General features: G+C 44.2%; 1 protein-coding gene across 2 annotated transcripts in view; it reads left to right on the top strand.

Annotated features, from left to right (window-relative positions):
- Window positions 1–1,843: 1,843 nt before the first annotated feature.
- Window positions 1,844–16,743, top strand: part of UBE2Q2 (ubiquitin conjugating enzyme E2 Q2) — an 80,692-nt gene continuing 65,792 nt past the window's right edge. For both annotated transcript variants that reach the window (XM_075069533.1, XM_075069532.1), the window contains exon 1: window positions 1,844–2,704. In XM_075069533.1, the coding sequence (XP_074925634.1) occupies window positions 2,528–2,704 (177 nt within the window). In that variant the 5' untranslated portion in view covers window positions 1,844–2,527. The remainder of the gene's footprint in view (window positions 2,705–16,743) is intronic.

Genomic DNA, 16,743 nt, shown 5'->3' with positions numbered 1-16,743 from the left:
CGTGTCGCCTCTGCTGCCCACCCATCAGCCCTTTATATGCTCCCCCTCTCACTGTCCTCTCCCTGCTTTTCCCCTTTGCCTCCCCCAGCCCTGCTGCGCCTCCATTTCCCCCTTCTTCCCCCCGGCGGGGAGCATTCTGCTCCCAGTGCTGTGCAGAGAACCAACCCTGGGTCAGAGTGTTCAGCTCACTAACAGCCTGGCCGACAGGCTCCTTCCTTCCCCCACTGCCTCTGGCTGGGCTGATGCCTCGGAAAAGCCCAAGACCCTCTGGCCTGGGGCGCTGGCCAGGAGGAGCCAAGCCCTGCATGTGCCAAAGCCCGACACAGTGCTGGCTTGGGGGAAGCCTCTCTGTCCCTCATCTAAGCTCTGGGGTGCTGGGGGGAAAGTGATTTCTAGCCTGTTCAAGCCCTAAACCTGCAGTCTCCACAGCAGATCCCTAGGGCAGGTGTTTAGCACTCGCTTCCCCCCACAACCCTACGCCTTGGGTCCTGCCCCCAGGGAGCATGGGTCTGTTCCATCCCCTAGCCACCTTGCCCTGCTGAGCTGAGCCCCTCTCTGTTCTGGTTTGCTGAAGCCCCTGCAGTCAGGTTCCCTGGGCCCTGGTGCACAATGCATCTTTAGGGTTTAACCCCTTCCTGCCTGTGCTATAGCCAGGGGACAGGAGGCAGCTGGGTTATGTCGGTGGCCTGCAGCAGCCTGGAGGTGTTAGCTGCCTTTGAACACTGTGTGGGCAGGAAGGGACAAGCTGCTTCCAGCCATGGGGAGGTGGGGGTGGGAGGTGGGGGAAGAGATGAGCTCTGCAAACACAAGGGTCAAGTCATCCCTTCCCTCGTTTCCCCACCCTCATGACTGGAAGTAGCTTCCATCCCTTCCCTCCTGCACAGTGCCGAAAGGCTGCTGCTGGCCACATGCTGGTGTGAACCCTGGCAGAAATCTGCTGGGGGGAGGGGGAAATGCAAATTGCATAGGGAAGATGAGGTGCCAGGTACTGGGAGAGGCGGGTCCATCCTGGGGGCCCAGACGGGCATAGAGGGCAGAGAGTGCCAGGCAAAGAGGTTCAGCTTGGTCAGTTACCCCCTCCCCCGAGAGGTGTACAGGAGTGTGTGTGTGTGGATAGGGGTGTGTGTGTCACCCCTCCTTGTGTGAACCCTAAAGCCTTAAAGATAAGAAGGTAAATAAAAGAATGGAACTACACAGTATTTTTTAATGGGGGCTCAATCAACTTGATGTTAATTTGAACGTTTGTACTGCATAGTTCTTACTGATTACTGTTGAACTCACTTGAATATGAGTAATTTACTAGGTGCTCCATATTCAGTATAGGAAAATATGGTCACCATAGCTGGGGGAGAGAGTGGGAGGCTGGTAAGACTAGTGAGTTTGTCAGGCATGATAGCAGTTGCTGTTACAGAACAGTGAACCCTTTGCTGGTAGGGCTAGTGGATGAGGATGGAGTAGGGAGTCAGGTCAGCAGACCTAGCAGACCAGGTTGGACCAGACCTACTATATATGTCTTGGAGTGGGAAGGCAAGTAGGGACCCCACTCTGCCCTGTGGCTGCTGGGTGAGGGGTTGTAAGTACAGGGCTAGCCCTACTCTGGTGTGTATGAGTAGAGAATAGGGAGGCAGGTAAGCTCTGGTGAATGTGTCTGGGAGGGGGGAAGATTAGGGTGTGATGCAAACTTGGCACATATGAGAGTGACTAGAGAGCTGGATCTACACTAGTGTGTAAGTGGGAGTGGGGAGGTGAGCAAGGAGGATGAGCCCTGCCCTGGTGTGAGGTGTGCATGGGGCAGGGCTGGAGTGAGTAAGGGCCCTGCCTTGTTGCCTATCTAGGATAGGAGGAAGGAGGCCAATCCTGCCTGCTGGGTCTTTGGTTGGGAAAGTGAGCAAGGAGGTGGCTGGGCCCTGCCCTGATGAGTGAGGTGTGTGTCTCGTTCAGGGTAGGGGTGAATTAAGTGCCCTGCCCCAATCTGTGTCTGGGGTAAGGGGCCAAGCCAGCCCCAGCTGGAGGGATGAGGACATCTGGGGGCAAGGCTGAACCCTGCCCTGCTGTGAGGGGGAGGAGGGGGGTGTGTGTGTGTGAGAACCCTTTCCTAGGGGAGGGGAGTGAGTAGGAGGCTGGCCTAGCGCTGTCCTCTGGGGGGGAGAGGAAGGGTTACAGACCCTGCCCTGCTATGTGTGTGGAGGGTAGGGAAGCCTCGCATGGAGGAAGCCCTGCCTGAAGGCAGCGGAGCGAGGAGGGGCCACCCTTGCACTGTTGCGTGGGGCGGGGTAGCTGGTGGGCCCGGCCCAGCACGGTTGGGGAGGAGGTAGCTGGCTCCGCTGTTGCCCTTTTAAATGTGTGAGAGGGTGCTGGAGGCTGGTACAAAGGGAGCTGCCGCCGCTCCTGCTTCCTCCACCGGCTCAGGCTGCTCCCCGCCATCTTCCGCCCAGCAGGCGCGGCCGGGTCAGGCCGGGCCGGAGCCGAGCTGCGCGGGGCGCGTGAGGCGAGGTGGCGCAGGCCCGGGCCCGGAGATGAGGCCAGGATGTCGGTGTCAGGGCTCAAGGCCGAGCTGAAGCTCCTCGAGTCCATCTTCGACAAGGACCACGAGCGCTTCCGCATCGTCTCCTGGAAGCTGGACGAGCTGCACTGCCAGTTCGTGCTGCTGCCGCCGCCGCCGGGGAGCAGCCNCGCTGGCGGGGGAGGGGGCGCGGCACCCGCCGTGCTGAGAGGGGGCACTTGGCACCCACTTAGCCGGGGGCAGGCGGCGCTCGCGCAGGGCGCCCAGCACCCACGGGAAGGGGGTAGAGGTACCCGTTGCCCCCAGGGTATGGGGCATGGCCCCCTAGCAGGAGGTGACTCAGCACCCCGGGGTATGTCGTCCCCATTGGGAAGCAGCATATGGCACCCAGGTGAATCCGTCGCCTGCAGGGCCGAGTTTACCCAGTGCCTACGGGGGCAGAGCACCTAGCAACCATTGCATGGGGGCATGCCAGCTGTGTGCCAGCGGCGTCTTGTGTCGGGTCCTCTGAGCTCGGTCCTGAGACACACGGGCTGCCACTGGCGATACACTACGCGTGTAGCCTGCCTTCTTCAGAGCCTCGTCTGTCTCTGCCTTGATTTCCCCTACAGATGGGGAGAAATACCCCTTTCTCCACCCCCCCCCCCGACTGATTCGGGCTGCCCTTTTCTTTCCTCTTCATGAAGTATTGAATCAGCACTCCTGCTTTCTGTTTCTCAGCTGAAAATGTCGCCTCTGTTAGCCTGGGGGCATTCTGTGGGATGGGGGGAGACAGGGGTTTTGCCCACCATTTGACTAGTTATGCTGCGTGTCTTGTTCTTAGTTCGGGAGTTGGAGAAGCTAAGAGCCCTAAACAAAGGGAGTGTAGGCCCTGGAGAGAGCGAGAGCTACCCCCTTGTGTATCCCCACCATTCCTGCTGTTAGTTTTGTGCCCTAAAATCCATGGGGTGAGGAGAAGGAAAAAGGAGATTGCAGGGGAGAAAAGTACCTCTCCCTAAAGGATTTTAGTGGGTCGTGGTAAGTATTTTGCTCCCTCCCCCAAAAGGTGGAAGCCCAGGAAGAAGGTGGAGTGTGTGCACATTACTGAATACGCAATACAAAACCAAGGCCTGAGCTGGGCAACTTGCTTTTCTGTGTAACCCAGCCAAGTGAATGCCACAGAAAGGCTAACTGTTGTTTTGGGGCTTGGAGGGCGGAAGGCATACAGATCTTCTTGTTTTCTTCTACAGCTTGGTATTTACTTATCTGCATTTCTAAAATACAATTTTAAAATGTGTGTAATGGTGAAAGTGACTAAATTAGCAAGGAGGCTGAGGAAACTTAATTATTGCTCATTTAAAAAGACAACTGAGTGCTTGCTGAATAAAATACTTTTCTTGCATAATTTATGGAGGGGGATGTGTTTTGAATAACTCATTTGTAGGGTTTTTGTTGTTTAAATGACTGAGTAAAACTGGGGAGCAAGTTCCTTATGGTAAAGTTAGATAAGTAAACTTTTGTCTGAAATGCCCCTTACCAGCTTTAGAAATACTATAGACCCTGAGCATGCAAAAGAATTTGAACATATGGGACCTTTACTTCATGTAGAATGCCATTCTAGGTTCACTTTGCAGCATTGGGACCATGTATAGATAAATGTACCTGTCTGTTTGTTTGGCAAGACTGTTCTTAAAGGTAGACTGTTTTTAAGGCTTGACTGGGTGAAATTGGGGTTTAGTATGTTGGGGGTCAGAGTAAAGATGACAACATAATTCATTGTCTCTTAGAAAAGGATGAAAGCATCAAAGGGTCTGATTCTGCAAATGTATGAGTGCTGAAGCTGAAAATGTAATTAAATTACCTGTATCATCAGTTACTTAAATTAGCTTAGAAAAGGAAAAGAAAATTAACTACATTATAAAAGAAGGATTTGCAGGTTTGACAGTTAAATGTTATGGAATTTGTTTTGTACTTACAAGTAGCTGATTAAGTGCCCTTCTTTTCAAAGTCTACTAACTTTTTTTTTAAAAACACCAGTAACTTTATAATGCAATAGGGCTCCAAAACATGTTGCCTATGTCTAGAAAAATCAGATGAGTTGCATGACTTCCTAGAAATAACTTTATTTCAATAGAAAACTACTGCTCTTTTGCTGAGGAGGTTGATTGCTACTTTCCACAGGGCATGACCTCTTCTTCATAAGTTTCTGAGAAGAATATAAAAGACAGTATTTCTGCACCATGTAATATCAGTTCAGGATGATGACTGTTTTTCCTGTCAAATGATTAGTAAAGCAGCCTGTAGCAATGGATTCTGGGTTTGTGCTGTGGTGTTTCTAGTCTTTTTCTACCTCTAAGGTCACTTTCGGCAGCAGCTCATACATCTTTTTATTCCGGGTTGAAATATAGTTAGTACTTTTTGGTAGTTGCTTAATTGTCTTATGTCAGAGCATGAAACCAGGAATGTAAAGTGTGACCTAAGCTTTCCACAGCTTATAGTGGTGTCTGTTTACTATGTTGTGCTGTTAGGGCCACTTGCCCCAAAGGACTGAAGCCTCAGTTATGCTGGTTTAAGTGGCATGTGACCTTGCCACAAAGGAACTGAAAATGGCTGTTTCAGACCAAAAAGCCAAGGCTTCTGCTTTGCAAAGTGGTAAGGGTTGAAGCATCTTGGAAGTTATATTTTGCACTTCTGCCTAAGGAGGTTGGTGCTGTTCAAAACTAATTAAATTCTCACAGTATGAATAGAATGACTTATTGAATAAGTTTACAAATCAGGGATGGAAACTGAGGTACAGAAGTTAACTTTCACAAAATCAAGTGGGAAGTCAGTGGGACAGCCAAGAATAGAATTCTAGTCTCCTGATTCCCAGGTCTGGTGCTTTGCCACAAGTGTACACTTGCCTTCCTATTAAGGCTTGAAGTGATGAAGGGAATTCCCTGTAGCAGACTCATACTCACTCTTGTGGTTTTAATTCCGAAGTGCTGCCAGCTTTGTCTCTAGATGTTGTATCTAGTTATATTTCTTACCCCTCGTCCTGCATGGGCTCTAGAGAGCTGGGTCAAGGCATTCTAGGATCTAGAATATATCTTCTGATAACAGTGTTCGCGCACACAAACTTGTAATGTTATAAAAAGTTGACAGTAAACGTGAGTTTCTCTGGAGAAACTCAGCCATTGCTATTGAAGGAGTTATCTCCAGGCTCTGGAATTACAGTGCAAATATGTAACTTCTAGTCTGTTTGCCTTTCCTAGAAAACTTAACCCTCACAATACTGAAAATCCTCAAGGATATTTTCTTCCACTTTGGAAGAGGACTTCTGGCAAGTGCTACTGTAGTGCCATAGGCCATTAAACATTCATTTCCTTTCTCCTTTGTGATGTCACAGAGACTAACATTAGCTGATTACTTTTTAAAAGGTGGTGATAAAAACTTTCCCAGCTAATTAGTTTGGAATATATGCTTGCTACTTAACATAGTAGAGGGTTTCTGAATGCCAAAAGACTCCTATTTATAAGGGAAAATAAATAGCAATTAACCACATGATCCTTTTGCATAGTGTCGGTTAGCAAAAGCATTCTACCTTGTGGGACCATCATACCACATGTACAGTGTGGTGGTTATATAAACACTCGTGCATTTTGTATGGGCATGAAAACTATTAATATTTAAAACAATCTCTGTCTTACAAAGGAACAAAGTTCTTTCAAGAACTTCTGGACCAAGACCTAAAGGAGATCTGATAACTTACATTTCTTTCTAATTAATCTTAAAGAATTTCTTTCCACTCTCCAATCTAAAGAGAGACAGTAGAGGGAATACAGCTTAAAAAAAAGGACCTCTGATTAAGAAACATAGGTTCTCACAAGGAATTCAGTGTGCTGAGTTGGCATACTTTGACTAGCAGAGTGTCTCCTGGAATTTCCCACTGAGATGACATTTTCACTTTGAAGGTCTGGAATAATATCTCATTAGAAAATCAGTTTGTTGAACTATCAAAGCTCAGTGTTTTCTACAACTTCCCAGGAAAGTTATCCATCTTGAAATAAAATAAAGATCTAACTAAATTAATAGCTTATCACCTCTTGGATTTAGGATAGGAGTGGTCAAGTAGGCGTCCAGTCACGTTTCGAGGATTCTGTTCGCTTTATCCTTGCCAGGAGAATGATCTATATTGGACCTTAAATAGTTAATCCTATTAGTTTCAAAGAGGCATTTTAGGGTGGAGTCATCCTTGTCAGAAATACTGATTCTTAGGCCTGAGAACTATCTAATTATTGAACTTGTTCAGGCTGTGTTCCTTTACATTCCCACTTGTTGTGCCAAGAGTAATATCTCTGCTCCACAGTTGTCATCTACCTTTTTTGTGCTCCTTTACTGGTTACTGACAACACCTCAGTTAAAGTCAGGATGAAGAAAATTTTGCATGTTACAAGTTCCATGTGGATTTACTTTTTTCCCCTTGGGGTGTTTTGGATAAAAAGCAAATCAGTGGACTTAAAATCAGTAGTTTATTGCATTTTTTTAAATTATTTTTATAACAATGCTTCTAACTTAAACATGTCTTTATTTGAGAGCTGTAGAGTTTCAAGTCAAGATGACACAGCCTAAGTATGGTAACGTACCAAAAGTTAAGTGTTGTGACTGGATGTTCTGTTTTCTTTTCACGGAAAGAGAAGAAATTAATCATATGAACTGGTATCTGAGATGCAGAGACTGAATTTTAGGTAGAATTCTTAGTTTCTTTTCTGCAACTGTGTGTGTTTGTGTTTAAGGATGCTCAGTTTATACACAACTCATCTCATGATGAATGAGCTACCAACTCAAAAGAAACTACCAAACTTCTTGTACAATGGTAAATCCTTATAGTGATGGTTAGAGTTCAGATTATTTCCTGTGCAGCATATAAATACAAGGAACAACCTGAAAAAGTTACTCAATATATTTCCTTTTCTTCAGAAAGGAAAATTGTAATACCCAATTTCTAAAATGTATAAAACTCCAAAGAGCTAGACATGTTGCAGGGAGGCAGAATAATCTTATTTATGCAACAAATTATGAGAATAATAAATTAGTAAGGTGTTCCACCTTTAAGGAATGCACTTCTGCAAAAAAAATAAAAATTCAAGAATAGAAATGCTAAAATTCAAAAAATGCTGAGTTTTCTAGCTGCATAATATACTAATATACTGCAAAGCTCAAATTGGAAAAACTAAACTTTGCTAGAACAATGTTTGTTTGTTTGTTTGTTTTTGGGGGGGGGGGGGGAATCCAACTGCACCAGAACTGAGTGAAGGCGTATAAACTTCTGTGGTTTCTGTAATTTCTGTTTTTGTTGTTTACAGCTGCTCTGTAGCAAGAATGGCCTAAAGATTATATTAAGAGCTTTGCAGATAAATTGTTCTCATTCCCCTCTATACAATGTACCTCTAATCATATGATAAATTGCCCCTAACATACCACATGATGTCACAATGACAGGCCCCAGTGCTGCAGATGTTTATTCCATGTGTCGAATTGTAAGCATCTAAGTAGTCCCATTTAAGTCTAGGGGACTACTCATGCACGTGTGAACTATAAACCATGTAAATATTTTCAGGATTGGAGTCACCTGATATCGCCCCCCCCCCCCAAAAAAAAAAAACAAACAACCAGGCATTTTAAAAAAAAATGCTCATTGAAATTAATGAAATCAGGTGATGATATAAAAGTTTGATCTGCCTTAGGTACTTATATGGCCCCCATCACTGTAGTATCTGAGTGCCTCACAATCTTTAATATAGTTATTTTCAAAGCACTCCTGTTTGGTAAGGAAGTACTGTTATCCCCATTTTACAGATTACAGGGGAACTGAAGCACAGTGATTTGCCCAAGGTCACACAGGAAGTCTGTCCCAGAGCAGAGAATTGAACCCTGGTTTCTGCATTTTGGGCTAGTGCCCTAACCTTTGGATCATTCTTCCTCCTAGCCTACATACTTGCTCAATCAGATTAGAATTAATGCTTCCCAATGTTAACACGGACAAAGTCATCTCTGTGAAATTTAGAAGAGTCAGTGGTAATCTTTGCAGGTTTATTAACATTATTCACTGTTTCTACAGAAACTAAAATGTAGTTTAAGATTACTTCATTGGATAACTAAAAAACATTTAGTGGCCTAGAGTGGCCATTTGTGTTTCATGTTATCAAAAACATTGCATTTGAGCCAGAATTTGAGCAATAGCCTAATGTGCTCTGTGGTCCTACAAGTGACACACTTTGTAAAGAGTATTACTATTTCTCCATTTAATTTGTCAAGGTGTATACCGCAAGGATGTCTACTTCTGCTGCTTCTGTTTTGATGTGATATTAGAACTGATAATAGCCCTTATGTCAGAGAACTAGCAGTTTTATTTTACTTGCCACAAATCATTCTAGTTGACTTCCAAAAAATGAATCTAATAAAACAGTTATTTCCTACTTTGTTTCAAGGAAACCTATGATATCTTGGACACCACTGTATGATAACTGTTGGTAAATGTTTTTTGCGTAGAATTAACCCCTCTATACTTGTTAGATATTTTAAGCAGCTAGTCTATGAAGAACAACTTAAAATGCCTTGGTCAAAAATTTAAGTAACACTTAACTTTTTCAAATGCCTGAACAGCAAATGTAACTTTTCTTATCTGTAAGTAAACACTGGCATTTTTATCTGTTTTAAATAATCAAAGTGGTGCTTTCCGTGCCTTCTTGGTTGCAAAGATTTGAACTGCTTCCTGACGGTCCACTGTCTTGGCAAGCTAATGCTCTATGGGGATGGTTGCAAGGCTGACCAGCCTCTCCTGTGTCATTGTGGAGCATAGATGTGTTCTTACCTTCGGCTTGGAGAAGCTACATTCTCCACTGGCAACTGTTACAGGAAGTGGTGAAAAGTATGCGCAGAGTAACAAAAGCATTTGAAAAGAGGGTGGTCATCTTATTTGTGCATATATATTCTTCAGATGTAGTGAGGAGTTTTGGAATATCATACAACATCCCAAATATACTTCTGTGTTTCTTGAGCTGCATGAAATGTTCTTCAACTGACTATATTGCACAATCTAGCACCTAGTTAAAGAATTCAACTTTGAATTGTTGTTTGGGGTCTCTTATGGGATTATCCTGTGCCTCGTAATCAAAATGTCATCTTCTTTGGTGACTCTTGTATTCTCGAATGGGTGAGAAAATAGCCTCAGTGTGAAGTTCCTCTGCCAACTTCCATGCACTCTTTAGAATGTTCTGAAATCTGACCAGTAAGACTATAGGTATGACTTTGCTTTGTCCATTTGTTCCATTGCTCCAGATATATCATGGTCAACACCTTGGAGTCTCTTGCTTACAACATTTATTTCAAACTGTGTTCTGGCATGACATACTAAGCCATGCAGAAATTTGAAGTTATGTATGTTTCTGTGATTCCATTTCCCTCTGCCATTGTTCTCCCACGAACAGTTCCTGTCATGGCATTATCCTCCATAATGGAAACTATGGCATCATCTGTCTTCCCAATTTTGTGTTTGATAGGCTTTATCACCTCCACTCGACTTTCCCATTGTGTGGTGCTCAGTGGTTTCAGTGTCAGAGAGATGTTCCCAGATGTTGCTTCAAAATTTTGCCATCGATGAGTTGATACAGAGAAAAATACATAGATGCTTTAAATTACATTGAAAAATTCAGCAGCCTCACTAGAAGCTGATGCCTCATCACTAACCACCAAGTTCAATGAATGAGAACTGCATTAGACAAAAAAAGCTCAAGGGTTTAACCCTGGGATCTGTGTTTGCACTTCTCTGTTCTTTCCTCTCATATTGGCACCATTATTGTAGTCCTGACCTCTCATGTCAGCTATCGCAATTCCCGTTATCTTCCAGCTTTTTAAGAACCATATTTGTCATACCAGCTCCTGTAGTATCATCAGTGTCAATAAATTTTAGAAAATAGTCTGACAGTCACCACTGCAGGGACATTTTCACTAGATTCTGTTACAAAACGCTCCATTAAAGTCATTTATTCCATATGGCTGATGTCAGGTGTGCAGTCCAGAATAACAGAGTAATATCTTGCTGACTTCAGTTCTGCCACAATCTTCTGTTTGACTTTTGTTGCCAGTAACTCTATGATCTCATTTTGAATTGTTTTTCCAAGATAGTGGTGTGTGTACACTTCTTGGGTGGTGACTCTTCTTAGTGCTTCTGTAGTACAGCATCAAACTCAGTCATCAGCTCCACAATTTTAAGGAAGCTTCCATTGTTTGGTACATACAGCTGATGTGAAGTGCCACGCAGTGCTAGGTTTTGGGTAGCAAGCATTCTCACAATGGCAATGAACCTTTTCAGAACATTTTGCCAGTAAAGAGACTCTGATGCAATCTTCTCTTGATGCTGATCATCTATGGTGGCCTTTAACCTTAGTCCTCATCTCAAGCTCTTTCCACCTATGGAATGCTCTCTGGTGATTTGCTGCCTTCTCATGGCATGCCAGATTTCTAGCCAGATTTTTCCAGTCCTTTGTTCCTGTAGAACCCAATGTGGCTGGAACATTAGACTGGAAGAGTTTGCAACAAAAACAGTATGCAGCATTCTGGGTTTTTTTGTACATAAGCCATGGCCTCTCCACTTTGTCACCATTGGGGATTTCATGCCAGTAATGTGTTGGATGGAAACTTCTATTTTCATTGTCTTTGGGGAACATGAAGTTTTTCACTTGCTGTGGCCCATGCAGTACAAGGAAGTCCCTCAGGCTACTGCTCAAGTGGGTCCACAGTCCTGGATCATCTAGACTTAAGGAACTAAACTCAGCAGCAGCTGTTTCTTGCGCCTCCACCACACTCTTCTCTGATCTACACTTTTCTTCAGGAATGTGCATGGTTACATCCATTTGAGATGGAGATATGGATGCTGCAGTAGCTGCCAGGTCACCTGCACTTAACTAACTGGAAGATCAGGCATCTCCTCACCAGTCACATCCTCACTGGGCCGGAAGGCTCACCGTGAACATTTGTGTCTGTGTATCTCAGGAGAGCTCCTTCCTGCTTAGATAAGAAAGCAAAAGAAGCTTTTCTTTTTCTGAATGCTGCCCCAAAAGGTGTTTTCTTTCGCTCGTGACTGCTGTTCTGTGCCAGCTATAGTGGCTCTCAACACTCAGTTGAAGGGGAGAAATAAGCAGGCTGGTAGCAGGGCCTGAGTGAGGAAAGATATCAGCAACTTAAGGGCCTAACTGGCTCCTACTACTTCAGTTGACTGCCTATTCTCCTCCAGTGGGTTCAGGGAAGCAGCAGAAAACAGGAAGCTCCCTGAGAAGCTGTTGTGAATCAGTCCAGGTTCCTGGGGGTGCTAGAGAGGTAGATAAGAGGCTGCTGCTTCTCTCTCTCTCCCTGCAGCTCCTGCTGCTTTCTCTTATTCCCTCTCACCTTTTTTCCTGCCTGCCTGTTATGTCTCTTGTGCACTCCTTCCTCCACCACAGCATTGCACTGTCTCTGTGGATCTAGAGCAGAGATAATACATCTGCGCCAGCAGCAGACACAATTTTCTACACTTTGGGCCCTGGTGGGGTGGAGTGGGGGAGGAGGGAAGCATAAGGCCGCACTGCACTGCAAAACTTATTGAATGCCAGCCTTCTGTTGCTTGGGCAGCCCTTTGGGTTGGAGTGGTTGGGTGCCTGGAGGCCCCCCCCATGTTCTTGGGCATCTGAGTGAGGAGAATATGGAACTTGGGGAGGAGAGCGGTCATTAGACTGCTGCTGCAGCCCCTGTGTATGCTCCTGCTGCCTTTTCTGCAGCTCAACCATACACTGGAACATATCAGTTTGACCCTCCAGTAGCATCAGCATTGCATCCCGCCACCTCTCCTCTTGCTCCCATCACCTGTCCTCTTGCATGTCCCTCTGTCCTCACGTTCATTTTGTGCTTTCCTGGACTCTGACATTGTCTGCCTCCATGCATTTTGCTAAGCTCTTTCAGTGCGGGAGGACTGTGTGAGCTCAGAACACTTCATTGCAAGTGCTTTTCTTTTTTTTTCCTCCCCCGCCTTCTTATCTAGCCTCTGGGACGGAGATGATAGGGGGAGCATTGAAACATTTGCAGCTGTGGGGGGGAGGGGAGGGGGAAGGGAGAGTAGTATTTAAAAAGACCAGTTTTTTTATTTTTAAAGAATAATGGGTAGACTCTTTCACGGTAAACCAAGCTGTTAACATTACATAGCACATGTACTTTCGGTACATGGTTGCATTTTGCCTCTGAATGTCCCCTTAATAAAATTCCCGTATTTCAACCAGGTGACATAAATGATATCACTCTCCTGAGTACAACACAGAGATAAAGAACGGATGTTGCTTGAATGCATTCCAGTAGCTGTACTGGCTGCGAATGCATCCCAAGTCTTCAGGGTAAATTAAACATGTTTGCTTTTAGACTATGTATTTATAGTTACAAAGGTACACTCACTAGAGGTGCCTTCTCTGCCTTCAAGATCTGGGAGCCCACCTTTGGGAGGGTATTGTCTCCAGGGTGATAAACAGTTCCTGGCTGTCGGGGAGAATGCTTTCTCTGCTTGCCTGCTGTGCACTACCGTCTTCCTCCTCATCTTCCTCATCCCCAAAATCCTCATCCCTGTTGCGTGAGACTCCCCCTCCCCCCCCGCCTTGCAGGAGTCCACGAACAGAGGTGGGGTATTGGTGGGGGCACCCACTAGAATTGCATGCAGCTTATCATAGAAGTGGCATGTCTGGGAGTCTGACCCGGAGCTACCGTTTGCCTTTTTGGAAGGCTTGCCTGAGCTCCTTAACTTTCACGCGGCACTGCTGCAGATCCTTGTTATAGCCTCTGTCCTTCATGCCCTTAGAGATTTCCCTCCCTCCCCCCAAATATTTTGGCATTTCGCTGTTTGGAATGGAGTTCTGATAGCACGGATTTGTCTCCCCATAGAGCGATCAGATCCAGTACCTCCCATTCGGTCCATGCTGGAGCTTTTTTGCAATTCTGGGACTCCATGGTCACCTGTGCTAATCAGCTTGCCACGCTGGCCAAATAGGAAATGAAATTCAAAAGCCTGCAGGGCTTTCCTGTCTACCTGGCCAGTGCATCTGAGTTGAGAGTGCTGTCCACAGCGGTCACAATGGAGCACTCTGGGATAGCTCCTGGAAGCCAATACTGTTGAATTGCGTCCACACTACCCCAATTTGACCCCGCGATGTCAATTTCAGTGCTAATCTCCTCATCGGGGAGAAGTACAGAAATCTATTTAAGAGCCCTTTAAATTGACAAAAATGGCTTTATCATGTGGATGGGTGCAGGATTAAATCGATCTAACGCTGCTAAATTTGACCTAAACTCGTAGTGTAGATGAGGGCTAGGAGGGTTGGGGGAACACTGGTACAGTGGTAAGAGGATGTAGAGAACCTAGTGAGCATTACTCACTGGTGCAAGAGGAGAGTGTCTCATGGATACCTCCACATACTAGTAGGATATGGGCCACCCATGGAAAAATCAGAAATCCTTGAGGATGAGATAATAAAAGTGAGAAGGCATAAATGTTAGAATAAGAGCAGAAAGGAGACATCTGCCTGAATGATGGATGAAGGAATTGTCTTAAAGCAGGGGTTCTGAAGCTGGGGGGTTGGGACCCTTCAGGGGGTCACGAGGTTATTACATGGGGGTTGCGAGCGGTCAACCTCACCCCAAACCCTGCTTTGCGCCAGCATTTATAATTGTGCTAAACACTTTTTAATATATTTAATTTATAAGGGGGGGTCATACTCGGAGACTTGCTGTGTGAAAGGGGTCACCAGTGTGAAAAAATTTGAGAGCCACTAGTCAAGATTGTCGCGCAAACATGACAAGTCAGAAAATTCAGGGCTCAAAATTCCTACTGGGTAATGAGCTTTCTTGTATTATAATTTGATCTGGCTGACCATTTTGTAATACTCTATTGGCATATAAACTAAAGCCAAAATCCTGTGCATTTGTGAAGTCTCTCTATTTTGTAGGATGATATTGTGGTTAATAGAAAAGACTGAGAGTTGGAGATCTGGGCTCTCAGCTCTGCCACAGGCTTCCTAATAATCTATATGCTCTTGGGAAGTCACTTAACCTCTCTAGTCTTGTCTACACTGACAGTCATCTGTTGCTGACAAAAGTGTTAGCTAAAGGGTGCCCTTGAACCTGATTTAATTACAGTGTAGTTGAGGACTAATTCCAGTTTAAAAGCAGCATTTTACCTTGACTTCTGAAACTGCATAACACTGTTCATCTTTGGCTATACTTGATGGTAAACCAACTTCAGCACAAAGCTGCATCTCTTGCAGATGTATTAGTAGCCACAGCTTAATTACTTATTTCCTGCCATGATGGGAGAGAGGTGTGTGTGGAGGAGGGTTTTGTTCTTTCACAAAAGTTTAGTGATATCCACCTGAACTGTGAATATCTTTTGTATGAACAGTATCAAAAGCATAATATTAAAGTGTACATTTTGGTGACTAGATGTTACAGAGAATAAATATATATTGCTTTACCTCCTCAAAGTGTAGCTTTTTAAAAATTCCAGTTACTAGTTTCTTCTAACAAAAAAAAAAAGTGTCCTTTCACTGTTCAAATGAATAAGAATATGCTCTTTCAGGTGTCCTTCTCTCCTCCCTCCGCGCCCCCCCCCAACTGTCTTGCTTTAATTATACCACTCAGTATTAAATTTCCTGTAGCACTACTACAAACCCATAAGCAAGATACTTTTCTTTCGTTTATTGTTTATAATCATTTAGCAAGGGGATGTGCCAACTGAAATGTGTGCAGTGTGGCAGACTCACTTCCTAGATTGGTTTACCCAACCCATAATCTCCCCAAGATTGATGTGGTGTTTCACACATTGCATTCATTAAAACAGTAGGTATTAGCTTGAATAATAAACCCAACGTAAGTGGCTATAGAACTCTGCTGACAAGAAGCCTAATAACTGTATCCTATGACAAATGTCTACATTCATGACCATGACAATTTAACTGAAATCTGTTCTTTGACTATTACCTTCCTTTGCACATACCCTGGCTTATTGTAAAATGTATTAATACTAGAGAACTGTGGGTGATGTTTTTTTGTGTATGTGTTTTCGTTTTAGGAAAAGTTTGTGGACTGGGGTGGGGAGGTTACATGTGTGTCTACACAGGGTAGAGACTCAGAATTGCAATCATCTTTATCCATTTTATTTTACAGATTTCAGAATTATTACACTTTAGACCATCTTAAATTGAAAACAAGGTTTTTGAGAAGACTTTTCCTTTTCCTTATGTCAAAGTAATAATCTTGATCTCTAAAATATTTTACTTACTGCCTTAACTTTTTTTTCAATTCAGCTACACTTATAGATTCTGTAACAAATCCAAGAAAATTCTGTAGAACTAACCTGTACTTGCTATAAGCAGCATGGTTTTGGAATAGTTTCCAACACATGAGAACTCTCACCCAAATATTTGCCCACTTAATGTGTATATATAGTTACTCTGTGGTCACTGTCCTGTGAATACAGCCCTGGCATTCGCCACTGATAGGATGACCAGACGGCAAGTGTGACAAATCCAGATGGGGGGGTAATATGAGCCTATATAAGACAGACCCAAAAATCGGGACTGTCTCTATAAAATCAGGACATCTGGTCACCGTAGCCACTGAGTCCACCACCGGCTGCAGAACTGTAATCCATAATCTAAACTTTCATTTTACTTACAAAATATTTCTAATCTATATGCTTGCAAAGAAAACACTGAAATGTGTACAGTGAGATAATGGTCTGCCTGAATCTATAAAGGGCTGAAATGATAGCTCAGAGATGTGAATTGCTCCAGTCTTCTTAACAGGGTTTTAATTGTGAAACTTGGAAATGATTGGTTAAATATTTGCTGACTATTTTCTGCTTTATTTCAAGCAGAAACTTCTAACTAATGTTAACAAAACTTTCTACAAGGGTAAAGCTTTTCTGTGTGGGAGTTCAGATCTGTCTCACGTAGGCTGGCCCAAGACTGGAATAAACTTCCCCAGGACCCTGAGTACCATCACAGACCTCACCACACCCCATTTTTAGTGCAAGGTACATTTCTTTGACCCTTGACTTATCAAACATATAGTTGAGTGTGGATTTTTTTTTTTTTAAAAAAAACAATAAACAAAACACTCCTCCCCCTAGAGAGAGAGTAAGAACAAACCATTGCTTAATGCACTACTGAAAGGACTTGGATACTATCGTGATGAGCACAGTATTAGAA

The sequence above is a fragment of the Chelonoidis abingdonii genome, chromosome 9, assembly GCF_003597395.2.
Source record: "Chelonoidis abingdonii isolate Lonesome George chromosome 9, CheloAbing_2.0, whole genome shotgun sequence".
NCBI lineage: Eukaryota > Metazoa > Chordata > Testudines > Testudinidae > Chelonoidis > Chelonoidis abingdonii.
The sequence above is the reverse complement of the archived record's forward strand: the minus strand, read 5'-3'. Positions and strand labels throughout refer to the sequence as shown.